The 18,061-nt window shown below is 45.0% G+C and overlaps 2 protein-coding genes across 4 annotated transcripts in view; one reads left to right on the forward strand and one right to left on the reverse strand.

Moving 5' to 3' along the window:
* On the forward strand, nt 1-18,028 carry LOC102447429 (lysophosphatidic acid receptor 6-like). 3 transcript variants are annotated; one of them, XM_075906647.1, is made up of 3 exons: nt 1-138; nt 2,318-2,478; nt 8,181-18,028. In XM_075906647.1, the coding sequence occupies exon 3, from the start codon at nt 8,354-8,356 to the stop codon at nt 9,416-9,418; it is 1,065 nt and encodes a 354-aa protein (XP_075762762.1). In that variant the 5' UTR covers nt 1-138; nt 2,318-2,478; nt 8,181-8,353; the 3' UTR covers nt 9,419-18,028. The 3 variants fall into 3 exon arrangements, with proteins under 3 accessions (XP_075762762.1, XP_006127183.2, XP_075762763.1); XM_006127121.4 differs by having other exon boundaries at nt 1-2,478; XM_075906648.1 differs by lacking the exons at nt 1-138; nt 2,318-2,478 and adding an exon at nt 2,485-3,696.
* INTS11 (integrator complex subunit 11) overlaps nt 10,730-18,061 on the reverse strand; it is a 21,319-nt gene continuing 13,987 nt past the window's right edge. The window contains exons 12-18 of the mRNA XM_075906646.1: nt 17,199-17,288; nt 15,805-15,967; nt 14,687-14,794; nt 13,918-13,979; nt 12,690-12,832; nt 11,653-11,782; nt 10,730-10,917 (exon numbers count right to left, since the gene is read on the reverse strand). Coding sequence (XP_075762761.1) covers nt 10,852-10,917; nt 11,653-11,782; nt 12,690-12,832; nt 13,918-13,979; nt 14,687-14,794; nt 15,805-15,967; nt 17,199-17,288 — 762 coding nt within the window. The 3' untranslated portion in view covers nt 10,730-10,851. The remainder of the gene's footprint in view (nt 10,918-11,652; nt 11,783-12,689; nt 12,833-13,917; nt 13,980-14,686; nt 14,795-15,804; nt 15,968-17,198; nt 17,289-18,061) is intronic.

Consider the following 18,061-nt stretch of genomic DNA (forward strand, 5'->3'; position numbering starts at 1 on the left):
GACAAAATGGTCATAGAAGCCTCGTTCGTTGATGCAACTCAGTAGGCAAATCAGACTCCAGTTTGCTCTTGGATCACTTGTGCTGGTGCGGCAGATGGGTGATGCACTTATCAGCGCATAAACCGCCCATTCAGCAAGGTAGCTTTTTTAAAAAATGAACTCAGCTCATTTTTGTGACACTTAAGCCTCAAGTTTTGCCCATTTAGGAGTATGCTCAGCATCATATTGCATACTGCCTCATGGATGGCACCAAAACACCAGTGTGCAACGCTGTTAGCAAAGGCCCAGGTACTGTTAGAGAACCTGGCACCTGATTTTTTTTTCCAGTAGTGCTGTGCATTGATGTCACATGGGCGCTAAAAATCTGTGCTTGAGGCTAACCTGGTTTGCTGGGCTTGTTACGCAACAGCTCCTCTTTGTGGCAAAAGCCTTCTGCAGCGTGACTGAAACAGAAGTTGCGCGTGTCTAACAGCCTCGTGCGCCTGCCTTTTGCTTTACCTCTTTTAACGTTGGGTGGTATCTCACTGCTCGGCCTGATCTGTGACAAACCTATGTGCCTTGTGGCTTGCTGAAAGGCAAGCAACCGTATCGCCCAGTTAAACACTAGTACTTGTCTGGGCCCTCTTAAAAACATCTGGCTTAGTGCACACTAAGGTGCCCGATGTCAATGTTATTAATTAGCCCCCCCCCTCCCCCTCCATGCACCCATGTTGCAATTATTAAGGTAGATCCATGCAACTGGCCGGAAAGAGGGTCAGATTGTCCACGGTTTACCCCCACCTGCCTTTGAGTTTGGGTGACTTGGCAAGGTTATCTGGGTAATTATTTCCCAGCCATTGTGGCAACTTTGGGCAGAGGCGCCTCTTTGACCCACCTAGACTTGGCCCATGGCACAAATAGCCGAGGTTCCTGAAGGCTGTAATATTTGGTGGTCTTTTGGTTGCTTTGCAGTGGCAGTGGTGGCGGCAGCTTGTAATAGCAGGAAGTGAAATTAAATTCTAAGGCTGCGTCCAGACTGGCATGATTTTGCACTTTTCCATTAGAAGTATTTGCGCAAAATCATGCCAGTCTAGATGCAGCCTAAGGCTCTGAGACAAGCTGCCTCCTTGTAAGCAGAGCTGGTGTTCAGTCTGCTCCTTAAGGTAAGAAGGTGCTTTTTGTGATGGGTTGGGGGCCGGGGTGTTGGATTGGCTACACAGTGGCCTAAATTAAAAATCCTATTTAATACTCAGCTGCGAGATGTGTGCAATGCGCACAGCTGGGGATGAGAGTTTGGGATGGTGAAATAAAGTATTTCATCCCCTTACTGGTACTCTGGTGGCAAGGTTCTCAGTGGACTCACTCCTCCCACCCACTGAGGAAGTGGTAAGAAGTTGCTGCTGCAGACGTTCCCTTCATGCACACAGGTTGGATCCTACGCTCTTTCTAATCCAGTTGCACAAGGGGGAGTTGGGCACTGCATGCTTAACACAAACTGCTACTGGCACCCTGGAAAATGCCACCCACTCCCTTCCACACAGCTGGGCCGGTTCACCGTGGTATCTCAGTGGGGATGGTGCCCACTGATGTCATATGACTGTTTCATGCATCTACTCCTGCATTAGGGTGCCCCATGTTGTTACCGTGGAGACTGAAGATATTGAAGAACAGTTAAGCGTCCAGCTGTTATGTTATTTTGCACAAGTGACAGGACTCACCTGGGTATCTGATCTCCACATAGAGACAAGCACACAGGCACGCTGACACTGTGGGTCGAATTTAGGCACCTGTTTCCCTAGAAAGGCATTTACCAGTGGCCTAAATCTTGCCACATCTTTGCCATTTCACCTTAGTGGGAAAAGCGTTAATTGAAATACAGATTACAAACCGCAAGTGAAATGAGTCTGATTTAGGCTCAGGCTGAAGTCAAGCATTGCTCCATGGTCCGGTAGCTATGGGTGTTCACTGCTAAGGGGACACCTGGGGGTTGCCTAGTAGCGCAGATGCCTGTTGCAGCTGTGAATGAACATGGGACTGTGCCTTTCGCTCGCAAGTGTACAGAACGACTACCTTTTACTTGCTAGTGCAAAGACTTGCCTGTCACTCGCTAGTGCACAGTACTACCTTTCACGCGCTAGTGCAAAGACTTGCCTTTCACTCGTTAGTGCACAGAAAGCTAGACTTTCACTCGCTAGTAAAATTGAAACGTATGTTATTGTAGTTTTACATGACTTACGCTGGGCATGAGGTGAACTGTTCTGCTCACCCGCGGGCCAGTTTCAGGTATAAACTGGAACTTTCAATCTATCGCTTCGCTTCCTGTGGTTTCTCTCTGCAGAGCAAAGTGGGAGGGTTTTGCTGTATACTTTGCAAGGCGACTTGTTTTGGTGCTACCCTTCACAGAGGAGAATTCAGCATCACGCTGCTGCTTTGTGTAGAGTCTTCAGAGGATCCAGTGTGTTGGTCTCATTTTTGAGGGCGCTACGATGGCTTGAGCTGGTAGGTGACTTTTTCTTTTATTTCCCTTGATTTGTTAGATGCCGCCACCTGGCACAGAATGCGGGCGACTGGCCGCTAGTGCTGTTGGGCTCTCCATCAATTCAGCCACAAGTGCAGGCTCTAAAATTACAGCTTTTTTGGGGGTAAAATAGCTGTAATCCCCCCATTCCAACCCACTTCTGCCATCTTGTTTCTCAACATATGGCAAAACTAAAATGTTATGTCCAACATCCGAACCACCCAACTTAACTAGCTAGAGGATCTGGTAGTAGTTGGACAGTGCCACATTCTGAAATTAGTGCCTTGTACGACCACTCCAAAAGTAAAAACATTTAACCAGTGCAACCCTGGGATTAGTGTCTGGATTTCTTTTTAAAGGAAAGTAATGCTTTAATAAAAGCTGGAAAGTCCCTCTCCAAAGTATTAGGCTGAATTAGTTTAGTAACTCCCATGGTAAATGTTTGATAATGACCTACCAGCTTTTTTTTCCTTTAAATCTCTTGTCTTGATGCTAATTCCTTCTAAGTGAATGTATTCTACACAGGATGCTGCACCCTGACATTGGGAATACTTGCACTGCCAGGGATGCTATCAAATCACATTTGACCCAAAATTCAAATGTTGTGAAAACAAACGGTCCTGCAAGTAATGGCAATTTTTCCATTAACAACAATGGAAACTTTTTTACTCCAGCAGACCCGTTTTCGCTTTACCCCTGGGTTTGTGAACCAGAAGCTTTGCCCCGTGGAGAGCTTGACAAGTAAAATGCACAGTGGTGATTTTCATTAGCTGAGTGGAAAGGCAAGAAGTAAAATGGGCACTGATACATGGGGCAGAAAGAATTGGGTTTGTAAGGAAACGTAGAGCTGGTTCTGCAATCTTATTTACTAAAAGACTGGAGGTCTTGAGTTAATAGGTGAGCCGGGAGTAAACAACTTAGTTTGGTTACAACAGCGAGAAGTTGTTTGTACCTGGCTAACTGGGAGGGGGGTTCTCCTAGCTGAGTGACATAGGGTCAGTCATTTTGCTGCTATCTTTACACTCTCATGCATAGTGCAAATACCTGGATTTATTTCCTTCCTGTGTGTATTAGGATGCTGAATTGCTTGTGCAGAGCCTCTGGTGGAATGTCCTCAGTTATTTCTTCCCGCTCTGATCCTTTTGCCAAAATTAATCCAAAGCAGGTTCACTTTAAGGGAATGAAACATCGAACCCTATGTGAGCACCAAGGGCTGAATTTCATGATTTTTCGAGGCCCCTTCTAGCATACACTTTACTGCTTGCTCCCCTTTCAGGCTGCATCTACACTGCAGGCTTCTTGCACAGGAACTTTTTGCTGAAGAGCTCTTCCGCAAAAAGTTCTTGCACAAAAGCGTGTCCACACTGCCATGTGCTTTTGCACAAGAGAGAATCCACAATGCCATGGACGCTCTTGCGCAAGAAAGCTCTGATGGCCATTCATAGAATGGCCATCAGAGAACCTGTGCTTTTTTCGATCCATCCACACATGCCTTTTCGGGCAAGAGCTTTTGCACAAAAAGGCTTATTCCTCATAGAGGAATAACTCTTGGCCAAAAGCCCTGTCTTCTGACAATCTACTGTACTTTCTTACACAAAAACACACTTGTAGTGTGTACTCCATGGGTTTTTGCACAAGAACTCTGCAGTGTAGACTTAGCCTCAGTAGGGCAAACCAGTAGTAGTCTCCAGTACCCATATAGATGGTGTCTTTAGCACTGCTGTGCAAAACTACTCTCAGCAAATAAGAATATCAGTCTCTGGTTTTATCATGGCAACGTTGGGCAGATAGACTTTGTGCCTTGGCTAAATTCTTACACCAAGCCCGCTTGAGCACTGAGAGTTTGAGTTTTTTCTTTAACTCGAGTGGCTTGAGGTTATCACTTAAGTAAAAATGCCACTTATGGAAAACCACTCTGCACTTTCCAGCGGGGTGAACCTCCGCTTCTTACTGACAGACCCAACTTGCTCTGCCCCTCTTTTCTATTAGTGGGCAGGAAAATTACTATTTCCTTTCCTCCTATTTCCTTTCAGCATATTCAGCAGCCTCTTCAAAACCTCACTGCTCATTTCATTTGCTTGTATCTGCTCCACTCCCACATCACACTGATGTAATGAAACCACCTTGTTTGTGTGCATTAACCAGAAACCTCATTTTAGACCTACCGCTATTTGTTCTTGGTCACCCTCTTTTGTGTTAGGGACAGCGTCACAAAGCTGTTGATGCATGTTTAGCTCCTGCTCTGGTGAAATTCTTTTGCACAGGATCCCAGCCACTTAATTGTTGAGAGTTTTGCCACCATCTGGACTTGCTGTTTTCTCTTTTTTGCCTCTGTCAGTGGGAGGGGAAAAAAAACCCACTTCACCAGGGCAAGCAGCAGGCACTACAGGAACAGCAAGTCTGACACAACAAAGTGAAACTATTTTTCCACTCTCTAATCTATTGTAACAATCTTCTGTGCTTCTTGCAACAAGAAGTGATGAGACGTGTGACAGACCGAGACTGCCCCTTTAACGTATAAAGAATAGTGACATTCTACACTCTCCTAGGGCCTGCCAGCACAAGATCTCAAAGCACTTTGCAAACAATGCATTAAACCTCACTCCATTTGGGAGGACGTACCCCCATTGTTTTGGGAGGTTATTTGTACTACGGTAGCAGCTAGCAGCGCCTGCTGACATCCAGGCCTGCATGTGTTTGGCTCTGTGCAGCTGCTGAATGAGAATAAGCCCCTCCTCTGAAGAAGTTGCAGGCAAAAGCAAAGGGTAGAAAGGTAATAGACCCAGAGAGGTGAAATGATCGGCCCAGAATGGAACCCAGATCTGCTAGGCCCAATCCTGCACTCAAATTCTTAGTGACTTTCCTAAATTTGGATGCCTCAGTGCAGAGAACAGGGACTTGACTTTCACTGCTACTGAGCACCTGCAGTCTCATTCAGTTCTGTGGGGGAAGAGGTGTCAGCACCACTTAAAACTGTCCTAAGCTGGGCATCTACAATTAGGGGGCACTTCTGACCATGCTGAGCTGAAATCATGCAGCGCGTTAATGGGAAATAGCCTAGCACTAGCCCTCAGTTCTTAGATTTGGTTCAGGGCATGTATTTAGATTTTGTTCAGGGCATGTATTTTAACTAGAAGACATTCCCCTGCCTGCCATTTAAAATCACTGTAAAGGAGGTTACACAGAGTCAGTTGTCTGGTGAAACAATCCAAGAGTGGTAGCAAACGGCACCCAAATGGTCAGAACACTGGAATAATTGAAGTTCTAATCAGGTGGGGCCACAGACCACTGCTCACTGCAAGGAATCTGCCTGTGCTACATAAACATACAGCACAGCTCTGTCAAGGACAGTCCACTATTTAGCGCTTCAGCACATTATAAGTTACATTGGTGTATCCCCTTTACATAGAATTATAGGACTGGAAGGGACCTTGAGAGGTCATCAAGTCCAGTCCCCTGCCCTCACGGCAGGACCAAGCACTGTTTAGATCATCCCTGGCAGGTGTTTGGCTAACCTGCTCTTACAACTCTCCAATGATTGAGATTGCCACAACCTCCCTAGGCAATTTATTCCAGTATTTAATCACCCTGACAAAGTTTTTCCTGTTGTCTAACCTAAACCTCTCTTGCTGCAATTTAAGCCCATTGCTTCTTGTCCTTTCCTCAGACTTGAGAATATTTTTTTTCTCTCCTCCTTGTAACAGCCTTTTAGATGCTTGAAAACTGCTATCATGTTCCCTCTCAGTTTTCTCTTTTCCAGATTAAACAAACCCAATTATTTCAATCTTCCTGCATAGGTCATGTCTTCTAGCTCTTCAGTCATTCTTGTTGTTCTTCTCTGGACCCTCTATCAACTTCTCCACATCTTTTGTGAAATATGGCACTTAGAACAGGCCAATAATTCTCAACTGGAGTAATCAGCACAGACTAGAGGAGAAGAATTACTTCTTGTATCTTGCTTACACCACTCCTGCTAATACATCCCAGAAAATTTGCCTTTTTTTTTTTGGCAAGTGTCATGCTGTTGACTCATTAGCTTGTGGTCCACTGATTCCTAGATCCCTTTCCACAATACTCCTTCCCGGGCAGTCACTTTGTATGTGTGCAACAGAATGTTCCATCGTAAGTAGTGTACTTTGCATTTATTTCATCCTATTTACTGCCTACTCTTTCACCAATTTGTCTAGATCAATTTGAATTCTAACCCTATCCACCAAAGCGCTTGCAGTCCCCTCCCCTCCTAGTATCAGCTGCAAACTTCATAAGCATATACTCTATGCCACTGTCTAAATAATTAATGAAGATTTGAACAGAACCAGTTCCAGACTGAATAATGTACACCACCACTCATGTCCTGCCAGCATGAACCTGAACCCTTTGGCTGTGTCTACACTGGCCACTTATTCTGGAAAATCAGGCACTTTTCCAGAATAACTTGCCAGCGGTCTACACTGGCCCCTTGAATTTCCGGAAAAGCACTGACGATCTACTGTAAAATCATCAGTGTTTTTCCAGAAAAGCTACACTGCTCCCATTCGGGCAAAAGTCCTTTTCCGGAAAACGGCCAGTGTAGACAGCACAGATTTCTTTTCCGCAAAAAAGCCCCGATCGCGAAAATGACAATCGGGGCTTTTTTGCAGAAAAACGCGTCTACATTGGCACAGACACTTTTCCGGAAAAAGTGTTTTTCCGGAAAAGCATCCTGCCACTGTAGACATGCTTTTTCCAGAAATACTTATAATGGAAAACTGTTCCGTTTTAAGCATTTCTGGAAAAGGGTGCCAGTGTAGACGTAGCCTTTATAACTATTCTCTGGGAACAGTTATCCAACCAGTTATTCACCCCTTAGCCCGCTCTACATTGTATTTCCCCTAGTTTGTTTATCAGAAGGTCATGTGAGAGTGTATAAAATGCTTTACTAACATCTAGACATACCTCATCTACCTCTACCCCTTATCCATAAGGCTTGTTAGCAAAGAAAGCTATCAGGTTAGTTTGGCGTGATTTGTTCTTTACAAATGCACACAGTTACCTATCACTTTATTACCTTGTAGAGGTTTGCAAACGGAGCCCTGATTTGCTCCTTAATTGTTTACGTATTCTATCCTCATTCCTGTCACATGTCCCTTCCAGTTGCTCATTAATGTAAACTAGCTAATTAGCCCATCATAAGATGTGATTTCTCAGGTCTCTCCTCCACTTTGGTCTTCTCTCCTGAGCCTCCGGTCTCTCACTCTGTGTCTCTCTCTCTCTCTCTCTCTCTCTCAGCTCTCCTCCGCCTTCTGCCTCTCTCTCCCTCTCCCTCTTCTCCCCCTCCTGCTTCTCACTCTCTCTCCGCTCTCCTCTGTCTCCATCAGGGATGCATGCTTGTCCAGGCCCTGCCTCCGTCCATGTATGTCACCTCCCTACCCCCCTTCGCCTCCTGCCGTGGCGCTCAGCTGACTTCTGCGCCGCTCAGCCGGGCTACCGCAGGGGAGCAAGCGGCCGTTTGGGCCCTATGCTCCTCATGCAGCACGGGAGCCAGCATTTCCGCGTTACAGACTCTCAGACACTGGGCTACTATATATATGATGAGCTGGGGCTTGGGGCTGCTTATCTCCACTTAATTTAGAGGATATTTTTGGTTGTAACTTTGCAGAGAGCTCTTTCCCCACCACACTAATGCTTATTTTTCTCTAATTAGGTTTACTGTGTGAGAACATTAGCTGCCTTTTTAACCACACAGTGATGTAACAACTTGGGTTCTAACACCAGAACAGAGAGCTCCTGGAGCTTTGGACTTTAAGGTAAAACACTGCATTAGCCGCCTCTTCCCAAAGCTATTCCCTCAGAACTACTCCTTCTGCAGCCAAAAGCATGGCAACCAATTGCTGTTCCGTAGCCAGGGAACACAGCAATACAACAACGGGGGATGCCAGTTTGGAAGCAGACTTCCAGTACCATCTCTTCACCATCATTTACAGCATCGTCTTTGTATTGGGCCTGCTCGAAAACATCTTAGCTCTCTACCTTCTGACCCGCCAAGTCCAGCACACCTCGCATTCCTACCTATACCTCATCAACCTGGCCGTGGTTGATACCTTGTTTGTTTGTATGTTGCCCTTTAAAATCCATTATCATCTGAACAAGAACAATTGGATCTTTGGCGACATGGCGTGTAGGATCACCGGGACCTTGTACTATATCAACATCTACCTCAGCATTGCCTTCTTCACATGCATTTGCATGGATCGTTACATCGCAGTGCTGCACCCCTTCACCTACATCAGGATCAGAGCCACACACTACTTGATAGTGGTCACTGTCCTGTGGGTTGCTGCTGCCAGCATCATGGTCCCGCTGATCCTTGGCGGCCCCCTCCACAACATGGGCCCAGAGAACACGACGGCTTGCTTTGAGAACTTCTCGGTGGCCAGCTGGACCCATCGCATGATGCCCTACAACATCTGTGCCTTGGTGTTTGGCTTTGCCATCCCATTCGTCATCATCCTCATCAGTTACCCTCTCGTGGCCAAGCGGATTGCCCACACCAAACGCAGCATTCATAAGAGGAAGGCCTTGAGGACCATCTACATGATCCTGCTCATCTGCACCTTGTGCTTCCTCCCTTATCATCTCACTCACCTATTCCACTTCCTGGTGAGAGTCCAGCTCATCCAGAGTCACGTGTTTGCCCTTTTAATTTACAAAATGCGGCGGGTCACCTTGGCCCTGGTCAGTTTCAACTGCTGCCTAAACCCCATCCTCTACTACTACACATCTTCCAACAAGCCGTGGCGTCTTGGCCTCAAGCGGAGGACCAGAACCAAAGTTTATACCATCTGTGACAGACAATTAAATGGCCCTTCCCCTCCTTACAAAAACAAGGCAGCAGTGAGACCAACACCACAGCAGTGGAGTGAGCTGCCTTTTCTAAAGTAAGGTCAAAAAGTTATTTATCCATAGGTTACTGGTTCAAATCCATCTGAACTTTGAAGAGTAGTCAGGAAACAGCCTGAGGTCAGAGTCCTGCTGTGTTAGATGCTATACACACATACTTTTAGGACAGGGACTGTGAATTGAATTTATAGGTAGCATCAGTCTGCTTCCTACACAACCAGAGTCTGTTACAACCCCTGCATCCCCCCCAAAAGTGTGTTAAATGGCAAGAAAGACAATTCCCTTTCTCCTACCAGTTCCAAGGCACATTAGCAGAGGTGCCGGTGTTGTGAATAGATAGGACTTCAGTTTTCCAACACCGAAGAGTGTCAAGAGTATCCGGCAATACTCCCACAGCAGTATTACTAAGCAGTACAAAAGAAATCCTGTATTTGGAAAGTGGTGCCATTGTAGGCTGATTTCCAAAGTAAACTGGGTAGCTGGCTTTCTGCTATTTAAAATAACCTTGTAGAATGAGAACAATTCCACTCCTTGTGTACAGTATGAAATATGTAATTGGCCATTATCGTTAATAAATCAAATATGAATTTTCAGAGCCTTTGCCTTTACTGAATACTCAGCTGACTCATTTCCTCTTTAGCATCCTTTTCTCAGATTTCTGAGGTATTCTTTATTTTAACCGCTATCAAGGCAGTTTGGTCAAAAATTGGGACTCAGAGGACTATGTGCTAATCCCAGCTGCTCTGCAAGATTTTGGTACATCACTGACTGTCCATCTGTAAAACAGGAATAACTGAGCACCTCAGAGAAGTATGGGGTTCATTATTTGCTGAACAGAGAAATCACAGTAACTAATTTTCACAATCTGTGGGGGACTTTCTTCCTCTTGATCAGCGCCACAGCTTGGGGTTCAGGGTTTTCAACTGGTGTTCAAAGAAGTGCACAAGTAGGTGGTAGTGGATAAGAATTAAGTAACTGCTTAAAAATAATGCACAATTTAATCTCTCAAGTCTGCTTTGAAATTCTGATCCTGTGTTCAGTGAAGAAGCAACAAGACAGTTGAATCCTTTTTTTCACCAGCTTCCAAGGCAGCTAAGTGAATTAAAATGTTGTTCAGAGCATCTTCTTGTGAAGGGCTGAGGTATGATTTTTTTTTTTTTAATTAAAATAAAGTGAATGGAAGGACTTTGAAAATCTCTTACCATGGTCTGCAAGGAGCAGTGGCCAAAGCCGCTCCACGTAACTTGATGCAAACAGCTTGTGCAGTAATTGATATTTGTAATTCTAGTGGAGGCTGGCAGAATTGCTCAAGCAAAATTTTGTCTGACTAGTTTAATAGTCTCTCCTGCGGGATATTTTACAACAGACATTTATTAAAAAGAAACTTAAGTATTTACATGCTCTAGATAATGTAAAAAACAGAGAAAAGTGGAAGGAAGGCTTCTGACGTTCCATTTTCCCCATTGCTGCTTCACTCAAGTTGTAGTTGGTGGCAGTCCCTTTTTCAACAGTGATGTAAGATAGCTGCCCAGTTCTTCATCCTATACACAAAAATCAGTCAGGTGGCAATGCCCATCAACAGGCCTAAACCAAAAACCCAGACCCAAACATTAAGCATGTTTCAGAATTGCCTGGCTTGAACCCATATCTGATTGTTTGATAAATGGGCCTTCTTCCAAAAACTGCAGATTTAGCAGTAGCAAAATCTGTCCCTTCTTCCCCCAGACAACAGATGTATCTTTTCTTAAGGAGACAAGAAAGGACTACTGATTTCTGCTTTGCTCTCAGGAAGACATTTGCCTTCTAAAGAAAATTCTTTTGAAACCAACAAAACCTAGGCATTAGAGGAGAACTCTATTCATTAAATTCAACACAAGTGACTCTGCTTGGGCGAGCTTTTTGCTAGCCAGTAAGTGAGATGTTGTTCATATTAATCACAGTTCAAATATTTCATACAACCCTCCCCCCCAAGCCTTCCCTGTGTCACCAGCACTCTGCCACTTACATCATACTGCAGATAGTCAGGATATGAGAAGTAGCCAAAAATAAACAAAATCGGGCACCGCCCTAAAATCAATGGGTATCAGTGCCCACTTCTCAGCTGCAGTGCAGCTATAGCCTATGTGGTGCCTGCCGGACTGTTCAAACAAAGCTCTTTGAGATGTAGTAACCCTTTTCATATCCTTACAATTCAACCCACAGCACAGGCCTGTTAGAGCCTAGCTAAGCCACGTCACTTTGTGAATGTCGCCTTGTGCCGTGAAGTCTACTCCTACCTGGTAGGTCCATGACACCAGCAAAACTTTGGTTCCTTGGTCCTCTGACTGTGCTGTGGCTTGGATCAGAATGGACTCCACCATGATAGATCCATCAGGGAGATGCTGAACAGAATAATCTTTCAGGATTCTAGGAAGATGCAAGGAACATTGGGCATTCTTGATCTGTCCTGTTCTGCACCTCACAACCCATCCTCCCTTTTCGTCCAAAATGATTTTGCTATACCCAGGCGAGTGTGAAGCCAATGTGCCTTCTAATTTTTTCCATCCATGTGTGGAATAAATTTCATTATGTGCACTAAGGCATATGTTTTTGTGCACCACTAAGAGAAACATATGCTGCCAGCTGTGGGTGCTCTGCTAATCAGCTGGGAAGCATTTTAATCTCTCCTGGGTGGCTGCCTGACCATATAGTTTACAGGGAACACTGCTCTGAGCCAATACCCACCAGCCAAGGAGGGCAGAACAAGATTTATTCAAAGCCTGTTTATGCCTTTTTATACCAATCATCAGAAAGCCACATGGTCCTATAGGCTTGAGTTCTGGTCCATCTGAACAGGACAGGCAAGATCCTGAAGGCTGTTCACAGTAGTGAGAGATGGCAGAACAAGGAGCAATGGTCTAAAGTTACAGTGGGGGAGGTCTAGGTTGAATATTAGGAAAAACTATTTCACTAGGAGGCTGATGAAGTACTGGGATGTGTTACCTAGGGAGGTGGTGGAATGTCCATCCCTAGAGGTTTTAAAGTCTCAGCTTGACAAAGCCCTGGCTGGGTTGATTTAGTTGGGATTGGTCCTGCCTTGGGCAGGGGGCTGGACTTGATGACCTCCTGAGGTCTCTACCAGTTCTATAATGCTATGAAGTAAAATTCTGGTTCCTACTTTTCCGCATACACCACTTCTGGGGGCTGAGTCAGCAGTCGAGGGGAGAGGAATCCTCTGTAACTTTTAGTCACTAATACTATCCCCAGTTACACAGCTGGCTTGGTACAAGGGCACCCTTGGAGGAACAGCTGTGAACACCTGTGGCATGCTTACCCTTTGAGGTGATTATAGACCCGAAGCACCATCTCGTGCTCCTTGCGAGGATCCTGAATATGGACTCGGCAGGTAAAACGCAGCTGATGCTCCCCAAGGCCCAGTTCCTTCAGTGCCTGCTCAGGAGAGACCAAGCGGAAGCTCTGCCAAGGAAAGGGAGAAATCCATTAATCACAGGTTGCCGTTCGCATGGCTCTAGACTCCTTTTTACATTTTTAGATAGCGCTCTACAGAGAGCCACAGGGCACAGACAGATTTCCTCAAAGCATGGACCACCCCTTTTTGAATGTTCCTAGCACACTGTAGATACAGATCTAGTTACATCAGGGTTTCCCAACCTATGGGTCGGGACCCAAATATGGGTCACCATGACATTTCAAAAGGGTCGCCAAGTGTCTCCCCAGGTGGCTCTGCCCTCCCTCTGTTTTTGAATTGCCTTGGGTCACTAAGTCTTCCTAAATTGTCAAAATGGGTCCCCATCTGGCAAAGGTTGGGAACCGCTGAGTTACATAATGTTTATGTCCAGCTATAGATACACATCTACCTGTTATACATTCCCAAAACTGCCTTAAAGCACAGCTGCTCTATGGAGAAAAGTTGGCACAATTCACCTGTATGACAAGAGTTATTAGACTCTAACCACCAGGCTATGGGTAAGGTCTCTTGACTTAGACCATTAGGTAGATACATCCACAATGCGGCAGCAGGAGTCGAGAGCAAGACAGCACTTCCAAAAAAGTTCTGCTTTTTGCTATGGAAGTGTCTCTGTGGATTGGTTAGTTGGATCTCCACTGTTCTCTTCCAGAGTAATGGTGCCATGCCTGTGGGTCAGTCTGGTCCCTACTGGCTGAGGGACTAGCACAATTTTCACAACTCTGGACCAATGCTCCAATTTTTTTTCACCCGTGTACAGAATAAATTTTGTTACGGGCTCAGATGCATGTGCGGATGTGCACCACCCACAGAAACACACACAGTAGTCTGGGTGTTTGGCTAATCAGCTGGGCAACACTTGAATCTCTTGTCCACAAGACAAAAATTAGAATAATCAGGGCTCGCCAAGCGGCGGCGAGCCCTGCTCGCCAGCTGCGCAGTTTCACGCGGTTCTGTGCTCTGCACATGCGTAGATCACTCTGCGCCAGCTCTTCCAGGTTGTAATCTACTCGCCATGGGCGAGTAGATTACATTATTTGTCAAGCCCTGAGAATAATTCTCCTTTTCCACTTACGTTATCCTTCATGATTAACGTGCCATGCATGAGCTTTGGCTTCTTGGAGTCTGGCACGAGACCTAGAGGGAGACCAACAGAAAAGGGCAAAGTCATTAATGGGCTTGTGCTTATCCAGCACCTTTCAAAACATAGTCCAACACTTTGGGATTAACAGACTGCACCACCTTGGTGAGAAGAGGGTCTGCACAGCCCTTCCACTGAAATGCAAGTCTATAGTCTTATGACCTGGGCAGCGACCCTTTAAAAGCAGTGTACTTAAACCGGCTAGAGACAAATCACTCAGCACCACTTACTTTCTTTTCTCAAACTTGCAGCAGACACTGCTCCCTTGCTATAGACAGACCCTGGGGGTGAGTGGGTTTAAAGCCAGGTTATTTTGTAATTCTAAAGGGGCAGAACTGTCCACTGAAGCATGTTTTTATCCATTAAGTAAGTTGACATGTAATCTTTCTGCAGGGTGCGTGAGTGATGAATAGCACGGCAGCCTCATTCTGTGTCTGACTTTATAGTATGGGTCTTAAGAAACAGTGAATATGCTATGAACGGTGGATAAATTGGAAGCCACTTCATCCTAGGGAAAGCCTGTCTCAAACAATGAACAGTGATGAAGCTCCATTATGGTGGGGGGGAGGAAATCACATAAATGTGCCCACAACGTCCCTTTCTTGCCTATCCATTCATAATTCTACCTTCAGCACTAAGAACCTAAGGCGTAATGTAACTGCAGTGCCTGAAAGTGGAAAGTCACTGTTAACTGGTTTATTACCTATCGCAGTCTCTCTCTTCAATAATCCAAGGGATATGTCCACTGGTATATTGGGGCTGGTGAACAATGTAGTGGTTTCTCCATTTGCAGGCATGTAACAGTTCACATCTGTATGAAAAGCAAATCATACTGGGAGAAATATCCATATAGAGCTTCTAATCCCAAAGGACTTTTTAAACCGGCACTATCACTGCACTCATGGCTTGAGTGGAACATGGCAGGTTTTTAACAATTTGGGACAGGGACTAAGAATATTATAGCCAATTGAAACTTGGTGTAATTCAAATAGTCGATAGTTATTCTAAAGGGAATCTTGCCAGGACATCAAAGTTAACACCCCTAATCATGTACTAAATCCATGGGAATATTAGACACAAATGGCCAAGGCCTTACTGTTTTCTTTTTACTTCTCCCATGGAAGTCAGCACAGGTTCTCACAAAGGGAACAATGCTGCTTATTGAATCACCAACACCATCTCATGCAGCAGCATGGGTTTCCACCTGCGTCTTGGAGAATTTGTGAGAACTGAAAAGATCACAGGCTGCACCAGAACTTACATCCACGATAAGAACAAGTTAATGAAATAGTCACCAGAAACTGCTTGGAAAAGGCACCCAATAAATAAGCTTTCAGAGAGTGACACACAAAGGTCTCTTTGCTGATCAGTCTCTGCCTTGCCTTAGCATCAGTTGCTTTCAAAAAAGATGTTTTATTTTTCCTCTACTCTTGTTCACTGTAACTTAAGTATTATAAACATGAAAGAACTTTTCCCCCAACAGTCTCTGCTAGTTTTAGTAGTCCAAGAGGCACATTTCCGAGAAATAAATCTCTACTTACACAAGCACACACATAATAAAAAAGTCTCCACTGCTTAGACTGCATTGCAACTGATTGGTCCCCAAAGATCATTAAAACTGTAGCAGGGGCTTGCTGTAAAGCATACAACCTGGATAGTCATCCTACCCATTTGCTTCCAATTGCACAGGAACCTTTCAGTGCCTGAGCCAATCAAAACATGTTATTCAACCAATTTGTGTGTCCTGGCCAAAGTACCTGAGCTATAACAAATAATTAACCTTCTCACTCCACACACACACACCCCCAACACCTTACATACGGAATTCCTGTTCAATTTTCTGCTTCAGGAACTCCATCTTCTTTGCTTCCCCGTGGACTAGAAGAACACTGCGTGGCTCAGCCTGGCGAATCAGCTGCATTATTCCCTTGGCATCAGCATGGGCACTGAAGGACATGTATTCTACCTGCATCTTCACTTCCAGCTGCAGGGAGCAAGGGGAGACAAATACCACCCCCCCTATCAACACTTTGCTTGTTCACAGCTTACAAGCCATACAATACCCAAACCAGACCTCTTAGGGTCCAAATGTAACTGGCGTAAAACAGACACCTGGCATCAGAAAGTGGGACAATTCATAGAATCAGAGCTGGAAGAGATCTCAGGAGGTCATCAAGTTCAGCCCCCTGCCCAAGGCAGGACCAATGCAACTAAATCAGCCCAGGCAGGGCTTTGTCAAGCCGAGACTTGAAAACCTCTAGGGATGGCGATCCCACCACCTCCCTAGGAAACCCATTTCAGTGCTTCACCACCCTCCTAGTGAAATAGTTGTTCCTAATATTCAACCTAGACCTCTCCCACTGTAACTTGAGATTATTGCTCCTTGTTCTGCCATCTCTCACTACAGTGAATAGCTTTTCTCCAGCCTCTTTGGAACCTCCCTTCAAGAAGTTGAAGGCTGCTATCAAATCCCCCCTCACTCTTCTCTTCTGCAGACTAAAACCCAAATCCCTCAGCCTCTCCTCACAGGTCATATGCTCCAGCTCCCTAATCATTTTGGTTGCTGTCCACTGGACCCTCTCCAAGGTATCCACATCTTTTCTATAGTGGGGGGCCCAGAATTGGACAATACTCCAGATGTAGCCTCACCAGAGCCGAATAAAGGGGAAGGCAGCCAGATCCTTGACTTCAAAAGCAACTGACAGCAGTCAGCCGTCAGCCCCACTACCAGGAAAGTAGTTAGCACCTTGCAGGATCAGACTTTATAATTCTGGATACACTCCTTGCCAGCTTTGCCCGCAGTAAAACACCTTGTAAGCATTTTAATTACCAGCTACAATGTCCCTTTCAGCAGGAATCTGAGGCAGCTGCCTCGATGGCTCCAGGCAACTGATTTGCTTTTCCCCATATAAGAATTCACCCATCAAAGTCTCTGGGCACATCTACCAGGATTCCAGTGGGGGTAACAGATGGGACAATGGTGTAACTATTGCCCATGTAGCCAAACTCCCACCAACTGCAGCTGTGGGTCCACACATGGAAGGATGGCAGCAGAATACAAAGCAATGTCAGCACAACCAAAAGAGCCAATTCAACCGCTTTGGCTAAACTGTCACTTGGTGTAGCAACATAGGAGGGTGATTTTTGCAGACAGAGGGCAGGCCAATGTGCAAGTCCTCTTGAAAGCCAGTGGTGCCCTTTCAAAATTAACTTACTATTTGTCTTCCTTCCATTTCTAACTTCCGCTGTCCACTCAGGATCTTATGGCCCACAGTTCCTTGCACACAGTAACCTGGCATAATGACCTAGAAGGTATCCAGATAAATATGTAGCATTTGTATGCTGACCGAGCAACAGTAAATTGTTTTCTTGGGATAGAACTAGCCACACATCCATGTGTATAATATTGATGGCAGGTTGCCCAACATGCACACAACAACTCTTTGTTTAGAACCTACTGAATCTGTTCTGTAGAATTAGCCCTCAACATCTAGCATGATAAAGATCTGAGTATGACACACGCATTAAGATTAAATTAAAAGGTGGCTTTTGTTAAAAATCAGCATATTACTACATAAGGGTTATTACTTATAGGGGAGTTTCTAAATAGAAAAATGTTGAACAGATAAGCACAGCTGAAAATAAGATTTCCATAAGACAAAGTCTTGCATGACTCATCTTTTCCAAGCCTATTTTCTAGAATATGACATTTTAACAGGCACAAAACCTATACCCCTATTAATTCCTCAGAGAATCCCTCTCCCCCAACTATAAAAACCTAGTTATCATTCATTCAGGTTCATGGGATTCCTTCAAAATTAAAGCCTCTAACAGATCAGATCCCACTGAAATATATAGACTGATGTGTCCACGTGCATAGATCACAGGCAGCATGTAAGGAGCTAATACTATGTTTTCCCCTTAATTGAAGCACAATATGGTATCTAACATAGATTGACAAAGTCTGTACTATAGACATGCCCTCAAAATTGAATACTGTACACCATGTTCATTCATAATAATTAAACCTTGATTTTGACATCAAGCTGCATCTGTCCTGAATCTTTGTACAACAGGG

The sequence above is a fragment of the Pelodiscus sinensis genome, chromosome 23 (genome assembly GCF_049634645.1).
Source record: "Pelodiscus sinensis isolate JC-2024 chromosome 23, ASM4963464v1, whole genome shotgun sequence".
Lineage (NCBI taxonomy): Eukaryota > Metazoa > Chordata > Testudines > Trionychidae > Pelodiscus > Pelodiscus sinensis.